This window comes from Rhinolophus hipposideros, assembly GCF_964194185.1.
Source record: "Rhinolophus hipposideros genome assembly, chromosome: 25".
NCBI lineage: Eukaryota > Metazoa > Chordata > Mammalia > Chiroptera > Rhinolophidae > Rhinolophus > Rhinolophus hipposideros.
Window position 1 is genome coordinate 4,925,180 of NC_138071.1, and position 21,715 is coordinate 4,946,894.

The 21,715-nt window shown below is 35.7% G+C and overlaps 1 protein-coding gene and 1 pseudogene across 2 annotated transcripts in view; both read right to left on the minus strand.

The window, feature by feature from the left end:
- Positions 1-21,715, minus strand: part of ASZ1 (ankyrin repeat, SAM and basic leucine zipper domain containing 1) — a gene marked incomplete at its 5' end in the record, with an annotated part of 49,634 nt that overhangs the window by 12,458 nt on the left and 15,461 nt on the right. The window contains 4 exons of the mRNA XM_081038359.1: positions 626-701; positions 1,547-1,671; positions 3,216-3,350; positions 3,865-3,976. Of these exons, the coding sequence (XP_080894485.1) occupies positions 626-701; positions 1,547-1,671; positions 3,216-3,350; positions 3,865-3,976 (448 nt within the window). The remainder of the gene's footprint in view (positions 1-625; positions 702-1,546; positions 1,672-3,215; positions 3,351-3,864; positions 3,977-21,715) is intronic.
- Positions 11,999-20,334, minus strand: LOC308493057 (proliferating cell nuclear antigen-like; annotated as a pseudogene). The gene is made up of 2 exons: positions 20,062-20,334; positions 11,999-12,721 (listed from the first exon to the last, which is right to left on the minus strand). The product of its transcript is annotated as a proliferating cell nuclear antigen-like (transcript).

The window sequence follows — 21,715 nt, forward strand, 5'->3', positions numbered from 1 at the left end:
AGTATTTCTCAATTCAGAAGTTTCTTGTACCATGAAGTGGAGTTCTGAGCCACCTAAACAGAATGTGCATCTTCCTAAGGAGAGCCTGTCTGTCTTAAGTGGCACTTTAATGCTTCAGTACCAGCTAACTGGCTCATGACTATCATCTACTCAAATCCACAATGTACGCCTGAAGTACCTACAACAGTGCTTGGCATATGAATTTAATCTCTGTGACAACCTGATGTTAAGTATTACCCTTATGAAAAAAAAAAGACAGATTTAAGTAACATATTTTTGTTAATAATCTTTAAAGCAGACTCTCATACCAGGTTTGTTGGGATTAAAAATCATGCTTCTTCCAATATTCTATACAGCAACTGCAAAAACAGAGGGTTTTGATGTACCAGCAGGAGTTCTGTGAAGCTTTAGGCAGTGGGGAAAAGCTGTTAATACAGCCAGATTCTAATTTATGTAAATTTCTAGAATAAGTTTTGAAATGCTTACAAGTTCAAAATGGGATGTACTACAAATTATGGAGAAAAGCACCTTTGGAATTCTTTCATAAGCATGCTTATGAATTAATGTTATGTTAAGCAACAAATAAACATACATACATAAGTCATTGTAGCTTATATAATCTTACCTTTAATAAATCTGTCATATGTTCAAGTCCAAGACCGTGCAAAAATATTTCCAGATCTCCAAGTGCTGTATATGAACTATATATATTTATAGCAATGTCAATTTCAGAAGACTATAAATGCACAAATAAATACATATTTATAATGAAGAGAGAGAATGAGTAAAAATGAATTTATGTAGGATATATCTGCATATTTACACACCACACCGAAGATGTACGTAAACAGAGAAACTTGTGATAGTAAACTATAGCTCATCTTTCCTAAGAATAAAAATATCTGCCAATATGTATATGTGTATTCCTTGTAAGATCTCTATACATGAAAATCTCTTCAATTGCAAAAAGTAAGAATTTAATAATAATTTTAAATGTGGGTAAATAGACAATAATTTTGTAGCCTGTACTGAACAAAGGTGTTCAGGGAAAAATATGTATTTTTAATTTTAGCTTATAAAACCTGAAATCTGCTAGAAAGAATTAGAAAGCAAGATTCAGTACAGTGTGAACACTAACAAAAATATCTTAAAACCTTTCAGAAATAAATTTTATTATGGATGTTTTATTTAAAGTAAAAAGTTATTCTCATTACTGTTAGTACACATATATAAAATTTTTCTAAAATTCTGGAGAACACATAATGTAATATACAGGTGACGTATTACAGAATTGTACACTTGAAACCTATATAATTTTATTAACCATGTCACCCCAATAAATTTAATTAAAAAATAAATAAAATAAAATTCTAGAAAGCAAAGCACTTAAAATCCATACTTTTTAAGCGATATTTAAAAATGCTTGTCAAAGTTTAAAATATCATATATTTTAAATGTCATCACATTTACTAGAAATAAAAAAACACACACAATTTTTACTCATTTATAAGTAAGTACTCTGTTGAACAAAAACATTTTATGTTACCTAAATATGTTATCTTTTTCTTTATCAGAATCCGTTGTCAATAGTTTACAAATAGTCTCTTCCTTAGTTAGTTGCTGAAGTTTTCCTTCCAATGGATTTAAAGTCAAAGAAAGAAAGTTGAAGATCTAAAAAAAAATTAAGCCATTTAAATATAGTTAACACTATTATATACCATCACCTACACTTAAAAGAAATTAAGTATGTGATTGTTTTATACCTACAAAGAAAATTTTTCCAATCTTTCGAAAATTTTTCCAGATCTTTCACAACTTATTGCCCTGAGAATAAGTTTAAAAATCAAGCAAGTATTTCCTCGATGTAAAATAATAATAATAATAATAAAAAGTACATCTAATTCAAATAATAAAAATTAAATGAAGATACTAATTAATATTTTCCATAAGATATAAAACAAAACTAAAATTTCCATTTTGGTAAGTGATTCAGATTAAGTCCTAAGGTAGTACTTTAAGTATATTGGTAAGTGGGGAGGAAGTAATAAACATTACTAAATGTATACCAATCCCACTTATATATGTCAAAGATATATAGTGAAATTCATTAGTTTTAAAATCTAACTTTTTAGTAAGTCAAGGTTATGTCATATAATCAGCCAAAATACAAAATCAAATCTCATTTTAAGAAACAATTTATGACTCAAAATAATCTTTGATGTTCATAAATTTCTTAATATGTCAAATTCAGTGTCATATACCCTAAATTTAATAATGCAGCAAACTAATTAAAAGTCTTAAAATTTTCAAAGCCTAAAAGAAAACTGTAAATTTCTTCTTGAAGTTTCACAGAGCTTTAGTGATTAGCATTTACTCTAGAATGATTTTGAAAATGTAGGTATCAGTTTGAAAATGATAGGCATATTTATATGATTGCTTAAAAAAAATGGAAAAAGTTATGCAGTAGAAGTGGTATGGTCTGATTATTATACGATGGAAACTTTGAAACATCACATGCTTTCAAAATCAGAAACTCAGTTTTAGAGGCTCTTGAATGCTATAACTTAGTTTTACAGTTGTACTGTATGTGATTCTTGCTTAGAAATTATAGACCTTTGGCTGAAAGTTTTAATAATCAGAACAAAAGTTTATTATCAGTACAGTAATTTAATGTATGGGAAATACTTATTATTGACTTTAACATCTGAATGACAGTAGATATATACCCAAATATGTTATCACTTTATTACATGTCACATGTATAGAAGTAAACGTAGCTTAAAGGATTTAATTTTTAAATTGTCCAATATGTAGTAATTAAAATTTAAAACTGATATTTTAATTACATGTTCAAATTTTGAAGTTATACTAGCTTTCTTAATACACCAATTAATTTTTAAAAATCTGGACCAGTTTGAAATGTTTAATAAATAGTCTATTATAATTTTATATCTAGGGCGAGAATACGACTTTATTATCCCTTCATACAGCTTTTAAATTACCACGTTATAAATGCCTCTTATTTAGTAAAAGATGAATACTCCAGTAAAATAAAGTTTTCAGTACTTGACTGAAGGAAAATTACATATTCAAACATTTAATAATAGCCAGATACGCTATTATTACAGTTGTGAATTCTAACAAAATTATATCAAAGTCTACAAATGATAATGTAACATGCCATAGAAAAATTCGTTTAATATATAAAAGGATACCTCTAGATGTTTATTTCTTTTTGCAATCTCGCTTGGTAGCTTTCCATCTTTGGTTTGTAGCATTTTATTAGCTCCAAGTTCAAGCAACTTCAAAACTACATTTTTATGACCCTGACGTGCTGCCCATGTTAAAGCCTGTAAAAGTGGGAGGGGGGGAGAAGACTGTTTAAGGAGAGGGACTGTATATGAGACAGAGAGAACAGTATTTATGGCACAATAAAAAGAATGAACATGGTTAATTAATGAAATGATGCAATCTCTGCAGTTCATAATATAAACATATTTCCAAAGTTGTAATTACAAAGCAGACTTCCAGTGCTCACTGTTTTTATAAAAGCAAATGTTTTACATACTCAAGCGATGTTATATAATAAAACGATTTATCTCCCAATTGCTGAATTGTTTTCTATGAAAAAGAATTCTATGTATAGTCCAGAGCCCAGGTTTTGCTGTGTGTGTTATAGCTCCTGTATCAAGGGTGAGGACCAAGAGAGTCACAGAATTCCTTTTTTTCTATTTCAGCTGTTGCTTTTCTTCATCAAACAGCATTTATACCCCAGCCCTTCTGTAATTTTTACTTCTGAGAAACTTTTTTGCGGCCTATTACTGCTAACAAGATCAGAAGGAACATTGTAGAACAGCTTCTCACAGTGTAACCGTTCTCATCCTGTGTATTGACTTCTGCTCCATGAGCAACAAGGAGAGCGACCACCTGGGTGTGACCGTCGCGGGCAGCGTACATGATTGGAGTCATGAGTCTCCTAAAGAGGAGGGAGAAAAGAAAAAACATTACGTTTAATGCTTCCATTAACAGTTACTCAAGTTCATGGATTTTACCATACACAGTACCATCAGTATTGTTTAAAAGAAAAAAAAAAAGAAAAAAGAAATGACAACTCTTGATAAATCAGATAATTCAAAAATCCAATCTCCCAGCAAATAAGAAAATGATACTTCAAAGTATTGCATGCTTACACAGCACCCTCTAGTGAAGAAACGTGTTTAAGAAAAAAAAAATCACTAAGCCACAAATATGAGGTTTCATTAATTTACATATTCATGTAGAAAACTATATGAATGTAACCACTTGTCAACTACCTTGTTAGCCATTATAAGCAGTCCAAGCTATAATTATTTTTCTCTGATCTGTATTGTTGCAAAAGTCTCCTAACTGCTCTCCATGCTTCCATTTTGGGCCACTTACAGTTTATTCTCTGTGAAAATGCCAAATTTTCCCCTTTCAGGGACTGTCCAAGTGCTGTTCCCTCTACCTTCCCCTAAAACTTCATACTGAGCACTCCTTCATCTTATCCAGGTCCTTATTAAGAGGTAAAGATCAATAAAATTGACAAACCTATAGCCAAACTGATCAATACAAAGAAAGAAGACACAAATTACCAATATTAAGAATAAGAGAGGTGACATCAGTACAGATTATCTTAACATAATAATAAGAGTTGTATTTCTACATACCAGAAATAAACAACCTGAGATGGGAATTAATAAAATACCATTTATAATAGCAAAAATATGAAAACAGGCAAATCTAGTGCAATTTATTAAAACCACAGCCAGTAGGAACATATATATCCATACACAGTGACATATTTGTATGTATCTGACTTGTACTCATCATCTCACTAATGATTTGGATTCAGACGTTTCTAGCCTAAACACAGGTCTTCAGATGTTGATTAGAAGAGATACAGTGGTTAAAAGACCTCTGGAATCAGAATATCTAATTTGAAATTTTAGATCTACTACTTTCTACTGTGTTTCCCCACAAATAAGACCTAGCCAGACAATCAGCTCTAACGCGTCTTTTGGAGCAAAAATTAATATAAGACCCGGTATTATATTTATATTATATTATACTGGGTCTTATAGTAAAATAAGACCAGTATATGTTATGTTATATTATATGTTATGTTATGTTGTTATGTTATGTTATGTTATATATTATACTATGTCTTACAGTAAAATAAGACCGGGTCTTATATTAATTTTTGCTCCAAAAGATGCATTAGAGCTGCTTGTCCGGCGAGGTCTTATTTGCGGGGAAACATGGTAGCTGTGACACTAGCAAATTAGTCTGTGCTTCAGTTTCTCCACCTAACATGTGGCGATAATAATAATATATACTTCAAGAAGTTGCTATGAGGATTAAATAATTTAATACATATGAAGTGCCTAACATACACGTGTTTGTTATCTTTCATTCATTCAAAACCCGGTTATGAAGCACTTACACATGCAACATAACCATTCTAAGTGTCGAAGGTACAGCAATATACAAAACCAAATCACCGCGCACTGGAGTTTACATCCAGGAAAGCTGCTGCTACCGCTGCTGATACTGATTCAACTACACAACAAATATAGACCAAAGATGGTTGAACATGAACATCTTTTGCATAAACTGGAACTTTTATGAGTTCTGCTGTAAAGCTAGCATGTACCAATGAGATTCATTAACATGTGACAAGTTAGAAGACTGCCAAAATCCTGTATTTTCATGTCATAAAAGATTTTCAGCTTAAAATATTTTTCTGAATATATTATTCAGTGATACTGGCACAATCTCTCATTTCACTGTGTATTTCTAACAACTCACAATGATACATATTTTTCCATCCTGAGTAGTAGACCATCCCACTGAAATGGAATCAGAGTGATCTCAACAAGCTTACCAAAACTCAGCAAGTCTTTCCTATATAATTATGTATTTATTTAGTTCTAGATTACTTTAACCTTGTCATTTTTCCAGAGTTAACAGGTATTTTATTTATAACTAAGTAAAATCTTTTAGACTGACCTTTCAAGATTTTAACATGTCTACTGCTGTTGGAAAATTATTAAAACTTAAGTACTGTATGATAACCTATGAAATATTTAGTTCTTCTTTGCTATCTAAAGGTTGGTATTGTCTACTAAGGTTAGTTCTTATGGAATACATACTACACTATTTACAATTATTATTTCAACTTCCCAAGCTCATGATAAGCCATAATTGCACAGAATTAAAAGAAAATCACAAGGGCAAAACCATTTCTTTATATTTCTAGTTCATATTAGTTCAACCCATAAATGTAAACACCAATTTAGAACACAGAATCATCAAAATTTTGTAACCCCTAGCATAGAGTATCTATCAATCTGAAGAAACAAAAACATTGTACTGCACTGGGTAGTTATCTCATTCATTGCTCACGACAATCTTCTGAAGTCGATATTCTCACTTGAGAGATGAAAAAAACATAGGTTCAGAAGTAAGTAATTTTGCTGAAGGATTACTGTTGGTTTGTGATTGAAGTAAGATTTGTCTGAGCATCTATCCTCCAAAAGAATCTCCTACGAATTATTCCTTTTGGCAATCTATCCCGATATAGAGAAATCTAAACTTCTCTTTCTCTAAATTTTTATGTATTTGATCATGAAATATAGGATGAATTTCACAAACTCACTCCACAACATGGCAAAATTGGGAACCTAAATGAAGTGAGCTGGCTGAAGTGTAATCTCAAGGAGGTGACACTCTTTGGCAGAGTATCTAAAGAAGGTGACACAAAAATGTGTCCCATTTGATAGAACTTTATTACTGAAAACTATACATGAAATTTTGAGTTTGTATTGAAATGTGTTTTGAAATTGTGCTAAAACCTGAGGTTCTTCTAAATATCAACTTCTCTTAGAATCTCAGAAACCAGCAGAGAGATAGTTTTGTCTGTAAATTCACATGGACAGAAATGGCTTCTTACAGATGTTTATTTCCTCCTAGCTAAGAAAACTACTAGACTTGTATAGTTTGCTTATTTATTAAGAAGCTTCAGAACACTACTGAAAAGTGTGTTACAAAAATGTTACATTGGTTTCTAACTTCTAAGAAAAGTTGAATTTACTGAATAGAACAGCAAACTCTTCGTAATAGGATTGATATTACCTAGAAGGTGTATTAGTTTCTAAACAGTTATTAAAGTTACTGATACCACCAATAATGTTGTATGACTGTTTTGAGAACAATTCTTCCAGTGGTTTTACACCCCGAGCTACTTGTAACCTCTGTAGTTTCCTGCCTATTATAAATTAATGAAATCTACATGAACTCTTTGATTTTACAGACTCTTCTCAACTATGACAATCTTATGAACTCTTCAGGGAAGTTATAAAATTTTATAATAACTGGTTGACTCAAGTGACATGGTAAGTATATGTGACATGGTAACTACGGATAACTTTACTTCCAGTATTAATTTTCATCTTATTTATTTCCTGAGACTTAATGTAAAGAATTTTGTTCTGCCTGCTCTTTCTAATACACAGTTGCTTTGGCAAAGGTCAACAGTTACTCAGACTCCTTTCGCTTTTCTGGCACTGAAAAGTATGTATTTCAGAGGCTTTTGTCCTCAATGCCCTTCCGTTTTCACAATAGAAACACCATGCTGGAATAATCTCGCCTACTCTTCTGACTTGACTGGCAACATACTGATGACCACTGAATCTGTAATGTCTAGCCCAGACTTTGCTCCTGAGCTCCAGATTTTATCTGTCATTATCACCTGGGTACCCCGACAAAACTCAAATATGTATCCAAATCTGAAGACACTGTCTTTGTTCCCTTAATTGACTATCCCAGAGGTGTGTTTTTTTCTTTTGGTTTTTGTTTTTTCAGTCTATGTGGTACAAATATTTGCTACAGGAATGACATAATTTTGATCATTTTATTTTTAGCCAGTGTGTATCATTTTATTTTAGGAGTGACTTCACTGGGTTTTGATTGTAGCCAATATGAAAGTTACTATATTTTAATCAGTGAGTTTTACATCATTTTTCGTTTTTATTAATATGGTTAGGGTTATTTCTGACATTGTTTTTGTGCTTTTTATTTACCATGCTTCCGTGACAAATACATGCTTCCATGTCTCTTTTTCAGCTTTGTCAGACTGACCAAGTTCTATTTATTCTATCCAAGCCTGACCCCTACCCCCCGCCCCCCGTCCCTAGATATGAAGGTTTATAACATCCTCATTTGATTTCAGTACTTACTTTTAAAGTCGTGTCACCCTATTCCCAATATCCTTAACCTTAACCATTTAACAAAGATAAAAGTTAGTAACTATGGTCTCATCTGAAGAGTTTCCTTTTATTTTGCTTCATTCTTCCCTCAGCGACCCAAATTCCAAAACTGTTATCATGGAAACTTAGTATAATTATCATCTTATCATAAATACTCTTGTTTTTACAGAGTTATTTTGAATTACCAATGTTTATTGCTGGTTCAACATTTCTCGCATCCCTTTACTTCTGGATTTATTTTTTTCTTTTTGTAGCAAAGGCTTTTGATGTTATTTTTAAGAGTCAGGAGAACAGTGGTTCTTGATCAGCAATACTTTTGTATGATGTGGGGGCATCACAGTTTATCAAAATGACTGGAGGGAGCTATTGGAATTTATGGGTAAGGGCCAAGGTTGCTAAAATTCTGCAACACACAGTACAGTCTCACTCAAATATCAGTAGGGGCCCTGCTAAAGATAACTTTAAGCTCTAATATATATGAAAATGTCTTTGTTTTTGCCTTCACTCTTCAACGATAGAATGACTAAATACAGAATTACATGCTCAAAGTTTATTTCTCAGACCATTTGTCTTGTTCCATATGTAGTTGTTACTAAGAGGTCCAATATCAGATGCTTATTTTTTGACAGGAATTATCTTCATAAATTATCCTTTGTGTAGGTAACTTTTAAGGTTTTCCCCTTTAGTCTTGATATTATGAAGTTCATTGTGATGTATCTATATATTTTAATTTAAAATATATGTTATATATCTTTATCTATTTGTCATGTGTATAAATCTTGTTTGCACTTAGTGGATCTTTCCACTTAGAAATGGATCTTTCAATCCTAAAGATTTGTGTGTTCAGTTTGGGAATATTCTTGGCCATTATTGTTTCAAATCTAGTACAGCTTCTATTTTCTCCTTCTGGAACTCTTTCTTTAAAAAAAAAGTTTTTTATTTTTCAATTACAGTTGAAATTCAATATTACATTAGTCAGGTATATTCAATATCATATTAGTCAGGTATACAAGATGTGGTTAGACATTTATATAACTTACAAAGTGATCAAGTGATTCCAATACACTTAACATTATGCATATATAGTTATTACATTAACTAATTCCTTATGCTTTCTTTACATTCCCATAACTATTTTGTAACTACCAATTTTTACTTCTTAATCCTTTCACCTTTTTCACCCAGCCCCCCTTGTCCCCTCCCATCTGACAACCATCAATTTGTTCTCTGTATCTATGAGTTTGTTTTGTTTATTAGATTCCATATATAAGTGAAATCATATGGTGTCTTTCTCTGACTTATTTCACTTAGCATAATACCCCCTAGGTCCACCCATGTTGTCACAAATAGTAAGATTTCATTCTTTTTTATGACTAATAGTCCATCATTTTATATACATATACATATGTACATATATATATACACACACACACACACACACACACGTGTGTGTGTATTATGTCTTCTTTATGCATTCATCTTTTGATTGGAGCATTTAACCCATGTACATTTAAGGTAATTATTGGTAGGTATGTAGTTATTGCAACTTTATTATTCATACTTTTTATTTTTTCTTCTTCTTAAAGAATTCCCTTTAACATTTTTTGTAATACTGGTTTGGTGGTAATGAACTCCTTTAGCATTTTCTTGTCTGGGAAACTTGTTATCTGTCCTTCAATTCTAAATGATAGCTTTGCTGGGTAATCTTAATTGAAAGTCCTTGCTTTTCATCACTTTGAATATTTCTTGTCAATCCCTTCTGGCCTGCACAGTTTCTGTTGAGAAATCAGCTGACAGTCTTATGGGAGCTCCTTTGTAGGTAACTGATTTTCTCTTGCTGCTTTTAAGATTCCCTCTGTCTTTAACCTTTGGCATTTTAATTATGCTGTATTTTGGTGTGGACCTCTTTATGTTCGTCTTGTTTGGGACTGTGTGTGCTTCCTGGGCTCGTATGTCTATTTCCTTTGCCAGGTTAGGGAAGTTTTCAGTCTTTATGTCTTCAAATAGGTTCTCAATCCCTCTTCCACTTCTGGTACCCCTAACATGTGAACGTTGTTACATTTGATGTTTCACAGAGGTCCCTTAAAATATCCTCATTTTTTTAAAAAAATTCTTTTTTCTTTTTGCTGTTCTGACTGGGTGTTTTCTGTTACCTTATCTTCCAAATCGCGGATTCGACCCCGTTATATCCTACTGTTGATTCCAGCTAATGCAGTCTTCATTTCTGACTAGTCCTTTTTATGTTTTCTATTAATATCTCCATTTTTATATTTCCTATCCTTTTTGTTGAAGTTCTAAGATCATCTATTCATCCTCCAAGTTCACTGAGCATTCTTATAACCACTGTATTTTTATTGTTTGCTTTTTAAAATGTCAGATTTATAAAGGTATAATTTACACAAAATAAAGTACAATTTAATGAATCTTGACACGATTAGTCTTGGAACCATCACCAGAAAAATATTTTCATCACCTCCACAAAGTTCCATCAGGCCCCTTTGCTGCCAATCTCCTTCCCCCATGTACACAGAAGCAGTGTATCTGGGGGAATAAATAGTTTAATTTATTCCTAGTAATAGTTTTCCCAGTGGATACGGTGAGTTCTAAAGTCCAATAACTAGAACTTAGTCCAGGTACTACAATAAAGAAACCAGTTATTTAATCCACCAAACAAAATACACTGGGGAAAAGGACTATAAAAAAGCAGTTCTCAGTATGTCGCATGCCAGTTTGTCACCTTGTAGCACAATTACTGGGAACATTTAAACTTTTTTGTTTCACAAATGCTGGGTCTTTATACTTTCTTGGTTGAATCCAGCATCCATGGAACTTAAGCCATCTCCATCCTTTTAGGAAGTAACTCCCAAATAAGGCTATTTATACTGAAGAAATTATTTTTGCACAAACATACTCCTTGGGGCCGTATCATAGATCTACTGAAACTTCCAAGATTCTTGTAAAGGTTCCTAGGCTAAAGAAACACAGTCTTATAACAATGCTAGTTTTATAAAGCCCACACAACTCTGAGCACATTAAACTCTGAAAAAATGTTAGTTTTTACTAACAAAAATGACAAAATAATTCAATATATAGAATTTGTTTTGTTCTCTGTCCATTTCTTGAGTTCAAGCTAGAATAATACCAAATTAAGTTTGGCAAATGAATCCCCCCCAGATATCTGGTCACATACGTATTTGGAATACTTTTTATGGTGATATCTAATGTATTTACATCTGGCTGCTCCAGACCAAAAAAAATAAACCCATTTACAAAAGGTAGCGTTAGCTGTGAATTCCCTAGGATATCTGCAACAGTCATGGTTCAAATGAAGGCACTGCCCTGTGATGTTTGAAATTCAAATAACTTTTATTTAAATTGAAAACAATTCCTAAAACTGCATTAATAGTCAAAACCCTTTGTTATGAAACTCCTAAGGAATATTCGAGATAAAGCTGAAGGAGTTCTAGGTTAAGAAGACCAGATTTGATTTGGGACTTTATCCTTTAAACAAATTGTAGAAAATGGACAAAAAAAATAGATTATTTACAGAAAATATTAACTACATATGTACTCGGAGGTACAACTTTGGTGACAGAAGAGACTTAAGGACATGCTGGAATCTCAGAAGTAGTCCTCAAAGAGCTTAGTTTTATTTTCTTGGATTTTAAGAACGCCTAAGATTCTTCTTCATCCTCGATCTAGGAAGCTAGCTAATGCTTTAAATGTCCCATGTCAGCAATTTTATTTCCTGCAACAAGGGGTACATCTGCAGACATACTAAGTGTTACTGTAGGAGAGAGGGGAGTCACTTTTGTAAAAAAGCTCAGATATCTCAGGGAAAGTTAGCTGAATGGCTCATTCATTTCTATAGTAACAGCTTCCTCTTCTTCCTGAACATTATTTGTTAGTGACAACTTTGTATTTCCATTTCTAAGTTCCCCAGTTGCAGAAAATTTCACTGTTACTTTTGCACAGGAAATTACAACAGCATCTCTAACATGACTGAGATCTCAGCATATACATGCAAATTCGCCAGAAGGCATCTTTACGACACAGCTATACTCTTGTTCTGGAATTCCAAGTTGTTCAACATCTAAATCCATTAACTTCATTTCACAGTCTGAAACCTTTTCTTGATTGGGGGCTTCAAGTACTGGTGCCAACGTGTCCACGTTATCTTCAGCCTTAATGTAGTGATGTCTTTGTTGCCAGCATACTTTAGTGTTTTGCACATGCTGGTGAGATTCACACCCATGGCCAGGTTGTGGTCACAGCAGTACCTGTGGAAGCACTCGGAGCACAGGGTGAGCTGCACTCAGGAGAGGAGAGGTGGGACGAGTCCATGTTCTGCTGATGTCCCAGCAGGTCTCACTGATGAGGTCCTTAAGCGCCTCTAGCACCTTCTTCAGGAGGGAGCCCTGGACCAGGTATGCCTTGAACGTGGTGGCAGTGTCGCAATGACGTGGCTACAGACTGAGGGAAGGAAGAGGTATAGCTCGCTTAGGCTTCACAGGATGACAGCAAGAAGGCAAACACAGCAGTGAGAGACTGAGACTGAGGAAGAGCACCTATAATCACTGTTTTGAATCTGCATCTGATTGCTTGTCTCTATTTTGTTTAGTTCTTTTTCTAAAACTTTGTTGTGTTCTTTCATTTGGGAATGTTTCTTTGTCTCCCCATTTTGGCTGCCTCCCTGTGTTAGGTAGGGCTGCTACATTTCCCAGAGTGGCTTTATGTAGTAGGTTCCTGTGGGCCCAGTGGCTCAGTCTCCCTGCTCACCTGAATCAGGTGCTCCAGGAGTGTCCCTACTGTGGGCTGTACAGTGCTCTTCTGCTGTAGTTGAACTTTGATTGCTATTGGCACGTCAGTGGGTGTGACTGACCCGCAGGCTGATTGGTGGTGAGGATTGGCTGTGACTACAGTGGAGGAGCTGCTGTGCAGGGACTGACCCTGGTGCCTGCCAAGTCCACCCTTTGGATGTGTCATTTGTGGCGCTAATTGGATGGTGCTCTGGTGTGGTCTGAAGCCGTCCACTGGATGTGTTGATTCTGGGATCTCTTGGGAGGGACTCTGGTGCAGGCTCAGGTCAGCCCCAATCTGTGTCTGGCCTGGGGCCACCTGGTAGGAACTACAAAGTGATCTGTGGTTGGTAGCTGACTTTGCTGGGCTTGGAGGTGCCTGGGAGTGGTTAGGCTGTGAACCAAGGCTGGCTGCCACTTGTGCTAGGCTTGGGGCCACTTAGTAAGAGGTACAGAGCACACTGAGGCCAGACGCTGCTTGCTTGGTATTTGTAGATCTTTGATAGATTTTAGGCAAGTCTGCAGAAAGGGCCCAGGCCTGCAGCTTGTGTGGATTAGCATTTGAAAGAGGTTCAGGTCAGAAGCATGAACTAGGTGGGTCTGGGTCTCAGTCACCATTGTGGGGCAAGAGATGTGTTAGGTAGGTTAACGGAGACTCACATTTACTGCCCACCTGTGAGTAGAGGTTGTGTGTATGTGTGTGTGTGTGTGTGTGTGTGCTGCTCAACAAAGGAACAATGGTGTCTGTGGGCACTTTAGTCCTGGAGAGAGCTGCCTCTCCAGCCCTTGTCCTGAAGCCAGACAATTCAGTTCCTCCCAGAATATCCCTGGTGCTTTTCAAATGCTGTTCCTTCTCTGGAGCTTAGGGTAAGTGTTTGTGAGCAAGTGAATTTGTGCGCAGACCCTTTAAAAGGATGCCTGGGTCTACAGCAGACTTTCATCTCACCTGGACAAAGTCCCCAGTGAGTTTCACAACCAGCTGTTGTCAGGACTCTTCTTCTTGGCACTGGTATTCTGGTCTGGGGAGCCCAGTATGGGGCTCACTTCTTAGTGGGGATCTCCTCAGCCGAGATATCCCTGCTGATTCTTAACTACCATATGTGGATATTGGACCAGTCCGTTTTGTGTCTCTGCCCCTCCTACTAATCTCCATGTGATTTCTTCTTTATATCCTTAGTTACAGAAAATCTGTTCAGCTAGTCTTCATTATGGATGTTCTACAATTTAGATGTAATTTTGATGTGGTCATAGGAAGAGGTGAGCACAGCCTTTACCTACTCTACCATCTTGACCAGAAGTCTCGGTATCCTCTTGAGCTTATGCTTTTTGGGGAAGGATTCCTTCTAGAACTCTCATTAGATGTTAGAAGTTCTGGTATAGTTCTCCATGTCTCTTACTTTTTCCTTTGTAACCCTTCTGTTGTATTTGGAGATTTCCTCCCATCTACGTTTCGGTTCATTAATCTGCTCTTCAGCTGAGTCCCATCTTCTATTCTTCACACATACTTAGCTTTAATATTCAACAATAGTTTACTTTCAAAAAATAACTCATTGTACTTGTTTCATAATTCCTATTTGTACAGGCAAATCCCTCTTTTATTGCTCAGAGGAATAAAGTCCTTTTTAGAGTCTTCTGTTTTTTCCACTTTCTCTAGTCTAACCTACTCTTTTGTTGAATTTGTTGTTCCTCTTTTATGATGCTTACATTCTCCAGATTTTGGCAATTTGTGGTTATGCACCCATCTTCCAGTCTGTGAAGGCCCTTCAGGCATAGAAGACTCAAGCCAGCAACTGTAGCCTGGCCTATCAGTAATGCAGTTCTTAGGGATTGCCAGACAGGAATTCTTTATTAAGGGAGTTACTTCTTTTACATTCCAGAGATAATTCCATTTCTGTTTCAAATAGAACTTTTTAAAAACTTTATGGGTGTCTAAAGTTTGCTGTGGAAGGGCAAGACTTTACTACATGTTCAGTTTAACATCTTTAAGTCATAAACCTATTTTTCAGAAAATTCCTGGTCTTCTTTTGGTCATGTTTTTCTCTCAAAATTTTTGGAATCATTTCATCAAGTTAAAACAATCCCCTTGGTACTCTGAATGTTTAATTTCACAAACTAATTTAGACAAAAAACAAATGTCTTTTTTTTAATGCTGAGTCATTCTGGCCAAGAACTTAACATGTCTATTTATTCAAGCTCCTCTCATTAACTCAGTGTAGTTTTAAACTTCTCTTCATTTCGGTCCTTCACATTTCTTGTACACTTACCTTTAGATATTTATGTGCTTTGCTCTTTGAGGCTGAGATCTATTATCTCATTGTATTCTCAAGCTGGTTATTTATAAATTGGAAACTAACTGAATTTTGTGTATTAGTATTTAAAAAGACTATTTCACTTTTTAGTCACTATTTCTAAGTTTCTGAGATGATTATTTTGGGTTTACTAAGGGTATATTCATGTAATTTGGTCCTTCTTTCCTAATTAAAAAGGCCTAATAGTTTTATCAAAAGTAACACAATTCAATGGTTTAGAACAAGGGTTGGCAATTTTTTTCTGTAAAGTTTTTTTCTGTAAACTTTTTTCCATAATGTAAATATTTTAGGCTTTATGGGGCATACAGGGCTGTGTCATAAGCTCAACACTGATACTGTAGCACAAAAGTAGCCATAAACAATACATAATCGAATGAGCATGGCTCTGTTCCAATCAAACTTTAGAGGTTTATAAACTCCTTGTTTAGAGTATACTTGTAAGTATAAGTAAAGTCAGTCTACCTAAGTTCAAATCTAGTCTTCAGCATTTATTGGCTGTGTAACTTTGGACAAGTTTCTTAAATTTTTATTGCCCAGTTTCTACAACTTTATATGGTCATAGTTATAGTTTCTATATTAGTGACATCTATTTGTGATATTATCCTATTCTGTGGTAATGAGATAACAATGTTTAATTAGAATAGTACTAGGCTCAAAGTAAATGCTGTCATTATTAGCTATTTTTATTATTATTTGTATCTTTTGTTTTCTTCTCTTGCATGACTAAATTGCCTCACAGATCCCAAAACAATGTTAAGACAAAAAGAGAATATAATAAACATTCTTGTCTTATTCTTAACAAAAACGCAAATGCTGCTAGTGTTTCTCCATTAAGCACATGACTTGTTTTGGTTTCAGATATATGTTTATGAAATTAAAGAACTACTCACCTAATCAAATTTTACTAAGGTTATGAAAACTGGAATTCCATTTTAACTTTTATTTATAAAACACCATTCTGGCATCTATTATAATATCCCCTTTTTAAAAAATCTCTTCTATTTGTAAAATTTATTTCCCTAATGTTGTACCATTTTTTCATAGTTAACATGAATCCCATTTGAACCACTGGATATTGTTTATTTAAACTAATGATAACATTCATTTTGCTGATCATTTATTATGCTCTGGAATGATTTAAGTTATATTAGTGTAATCCATTCCTTAGAAGTTTTAAAAAAGTAACCTGCTAAACTCTCTGACCCCCATGACTTTTTTGTGAAGTTAGCTTTCTGACAATTTTTCTTAAATAGCTATCACAACATAAAAATTAAAAAACAACAAAAATATTATAAACAAAAACAAGCTAGAAATAGCATCTTCAACACATGTAACAATAAAAAGCTAAGAGATCCAATGTACAAAAAGGTATTACAAATCAGTAACAAACCTGTGGACCAGCAGATACAAAAATGGCAAAGGTCACAGGCAATTAATAGACAAATAAATATAACTGACTAACAAAAATGTCGAAGACTAGTCAATTAAGTATTACTGAAAAGCACGCAAGCTAAAGTGCAGTATCATCATTTACACATCGGACTGGAACATTTAGAACATCAAAAATGTCCAGTGATATCACTGTGTGGGTCCTGTCAAATACTGCTGGAGGTAGTATAAAGTGATTCAATTTTTTTCAGAAGACAATTTGGAGACACATTATCACAATTCTAAGTATACATATACCTGCGCATCAGCAACTCCACTTTAGGACTGTGTTGTATAGAAAACCTACCCAAGTTGCCCGAGATGCTCACTGTAGCATTTTTTTGTAATACTAAAAACATAAAAAAAATCCAAATGTTCTTCAATAAAATATAAGGTTAAGTAATGATTGCACATCAATACAGTGGAATATTATACAGCATCCATAGAAAAGTGTATCTATACATACTGGCAGTAAGTGTCCCTGAAACTCTGTTCAGTTAAAAAAGTCAACCGCAATACAGTACATAGTGTATAATCCCATTTAAAAACAAAAGGAAAACAAAAGAAAGAAAAAAAGCTAGTACATGGAGAAGTTCTGCAAGAATATTTAACAACCTGCTATAAGGACTAAAGAAGGGAAAACAGAAGACTTTTCACTTTCCTGTCATATATAATTAAAAAAAATTAACAGGAACCATTTATGATCAGAATTTTAAATAAATTTTGAAAACCGTCTTGAGGTACAATGGAACTAATGTTCTTCAAATTCAAGCAAAATTACTTGCTATTTTCAATTTTGAATGTACAGTCCATGGCTTTAGCTAGAACAATAGCCTTTTAACTGGACCTCTTGGCTCCAATTCATCCTCAACCTGGTGTCAGAATAATCTTTATAAAACACTAATATGTTCATTCACCTTAAACTTTTTTCAGTAGCTTTCAGGTTGAAATTGATATATTTTTAGCATAGATTACACAGGTTATTATCCATCCATTGCTGAATTCTGACTCATTTTCTACTCTGCTATCATGTGATCTAGTTACATAACTTAAAATTGTCTGAATGAAATAAGCTCTCTCATCTTTCTATACCTGAATAATGCACTTGCATTGAACATTTTCTACCATCTTCAATTGGCTGACTTCTAGCCATTTGTCAAACCTCAGTTCAAAAGATAAACCTCTAGGAAGCTTCTTCCATTTATCATCTTCATCTCAGTCAAAGTCTCCTAGTACCTCTAGTACCTCTAATCTTACTACGTTGTAAATGTCTTAAGTCTTGTAATCTCTTCTGCTATACTGTCAAACATTTGAGGCAGGGACTGGGTCTTTTACCTGTATCTTCTAGTGCTTACCATATTTTGTTTAACAAAACTCGGATGAATTTACTAGTGCTTTAAGTTGTTTCTTTTTCCTTCATCTACCAAATTTCCTCAAAATTGTTAATGGTCAAGAGTTGGTTAAAAAGCATAAATTTTATGTATGTTACCGTAATTTAAAATTTTATTTTTGGATGATACACAGCCTTCCACTCATCTCAATTTCTAGTTATTTCATTTCCATAAAACCTCCACTAGATGGCATACACGGAAAAATGGAAACAAAACAATCTGACAGGGAAAAAAGAAATATACCTTCATAACAATGTATTTATCACTTCTCTATACCAAGGGTAAAATGGTTGGTTTGTTTTCATGTCACATTTTTACTGAACAGTTCAGGATTATCTACTCTTTTCAGTCTACTTAAAACAATCAGCTTTCAGCTGGGAGATTAATGAAAACTACGATAAAGGAGATTTTGACAATGATAAAATGCTATAGATTGGACATCCATTTCCAGCTATCAGAGTAGATCGACCCTGCTACTCACAAAGGCTGTCAAAACTGATAAAATAGCAAATATGTTTCAAGGCACTGTAGAAAAATCAAGGCAACGAGAACATGAGAAGCCAGGATCCTGGGGGAAAAAAGAAGCATTTGTTGAGTTGAGTCCTACATTCTCTGCCACTTGTTCCCTTAAGACTTTTGCCAATTTCTGGGTTGAAAAGCAGAAAGCTATGGCCTGTACCCCAGGCCTTCTTATGGGACTAGAGACACAAAAATTGGAGTTCAGGGATACCAACCAAGAACTCCAATAATTAAAAGTCTGGAAAAAAGGAATAGTTTCCCTTCAGGGAATTTGCAGATTCCTAAGATATACAAAATATGTGTGGGGAGGGAGGGAGGAAGACTACAAACCAGCTGTTAAGAGGCTGAAAAGCTAAGAAGGGCTTTCAGCATTTCCATCAAGATGAGGAGACAAATTGTGGCATTCACAACCTTGAAAAAGAATGAAGATGGGGAATATATAAAGTGGAGTCACTTTAATCAAGCTGCTAAAATTACCATTACGAAGGTTGAGACATAAGGAAAGACTATATTCTTATTTCAACTAGACTGGGAACTTAAACTTTTTTGAACTTTCTAGTCCTGTGTCAATGCCTGGATATACACCGGGACCTCCTGATAACCCTATAATTGCCCCCTGAAGGACTCACGTGTCTGGGCCACCTGACATCCATTATTCAGATCACCAGATGTGACCAAACCCCCTGATGCCCATCCTCTAGACACATGGCATCCATCATCCCTATCACCTGACATCTGACTGGTAACCATCCTGCACCAATCCTCGGGCTCAGAATGCAGGAGTGCTTGTTCTCAAGAACGCACTTTTTACTATAAGAACTTTTCTTTCTTCTTTGGAACACTTCTGGTTTTTCCCCCTGTGTTCCAATTTTGCAAATTCTAATCTAATCTTGAATGACTCTTTATCATTTATTTCTAGCCAAAGCCTTCAGACTCTTTTTGAATTCTTTTTATAATCGTCAAAAAGAGAGCGGCTCAGGTAAACACCCCAAGTTTGAGTGGAGAACACTGAAGGGCTATGGGGAAAAGAAACTAATCCTAAAACACAGCCTTGAACCATTTTAACTCCTAATTAGATCAAGATTCTAACTGCCACACAGAATAAAATTAAATATTTTCTGGAAGCAAACAGACCTATACAAATATTTGTACATAATATCCAGTATCCCATGAAAATTACTAGGCATTATAGGAGATGAAACCAAGTGACCAAAAGGAGAGTGACGTCAAAGCATGGCACTGTGAGGGATCCTCTTGATATCTCCCCTTGAAGTCACAAGTTGAACAGCTATAATTCAACAAAGGATTCCCTGAGCAACACACAAACACGTTTGAGAGATGTGCGCATCGAATCATCTGAAGGTGGGGGAATCTGGATGAACAGGGGAGGAGGGAAGGGCAAAGTGAAAAGATGGGTGCTGTGGACGCAGCCTGGAGTTGAGAGAGGGTCACGGGAGAGTGGAGAAACCAGGCTGCAGAGGCGCTCTCTGTCCCTCTGAGCATTCCTGCCTGAGAGGTCAGCATATAATACAGCTGAACCCAGAGATCTGGGCAGAGACTGAATACAGACGTGCAACAGCTGCATTCCAGCAGCTGCCATTGCCAGGCAAAACACAAAGCCACAGAGCCTGGCCACCTCCCCTCACTCTCCCAGAGCTCACCTCCCTACACCCTCACACAGCTAGTGGTGGGCCCCAGAAGAAGCTGTAGCAGAGAGTGTCGGATTACAAAGCAAGTATCGAAAACCCTGAGAACTGGAGAGAGAACTCCTGAGCAGCAGACAGCACACTGACTAATCTCAGTGACAAGGGTGGAAATACAGAGATAAGGCAGCTGAGGTCTGGCAGTCACCATTATGAGGAGAAGAGCAAAGCCACAAACACACGAGTGGCCTCTCCCAGCCCATCCTGACCCCAGCCATCGGGGCTGATCCCAGAGGAGGCAATGCAGGAGTGTCTGGCTGCAGTGGCAGTACTGGGATTTCAGGGGCTCGGAACCTCATCACCCACCGCATTCTTCCATGGGAGTAGTGCCCTTAGACTGAGGCCACCTGGTCACCGAGGGGGCACCCACCTTCCAGGGAATACAGGGCATTTTCCACCGCTCAGCAGAGATCTGAGAAGCCAAAGTAGTGCAAGAGAAAATAAAACACTTGCACCCCAGAGCCACCTACTGGAAAACAAAAGAAAGACCTTTTCTTATCCATCTGCTTCAGAGTTCACTCCCATAAATGCCTAGGCAGAGAAATAATCCATCAAATACCACGAAGAACTAAGGTAAAAAAAAAAAAAAAGCTCCAAAAGAAAATGAAAAAACTCCAGAAAAAAACTTAAGACATGGAAATGTGTGATTTAAAATACAGAATTTAAGAGTGCAGTTCTGAAAAAATTCAGCAAAATACAAGAAAACTTGGACAGTTTAATGAACTCAGAAATAAAATCAATAAACAAAAGGAATACTTTAGCAAGGAGATTGAAACTAAAAAAAGAACCAGGGCCGGCCTGGTGGCTCAGGTGGTTAGGTTCATGCTCCTAACTCCGAAGTTCAATTCCAGTTCAATTCCCACATAGGCCAGTGGGCTCTCAACCACAGGCTCACGTTTCAATCCCTTGCATCCCGCAACGGATGGTGAGCTCTGCCCCCTGCAACTAAGATTGAACACGGCACCTTGAGCTGAGCTGCCTCCCGGATGGCTCAGTTGGTTGGAGCTCATCCTCTCAACCACAAGGTTGCCGGTTTCGACTCCCACAAGGGATGGTGGGCTGTGCCCCCTGCAACTAGCAACGGCAACTGGACCTGGAGCTGAGCTGCGCCCTCCACAACTAAGACTGAAAGGACAACAACTTGGAACTGAATGGCACCCTCCACAACTAAGACTGAAAGGACAACCTGACTTGGAAAAAAGTCCCCAATAAAATCCTGTTCCCCTTCCCCAATAAAATCTTTGGGGAAAAAAAGAACCAAATAGAAATTCTGGAGCT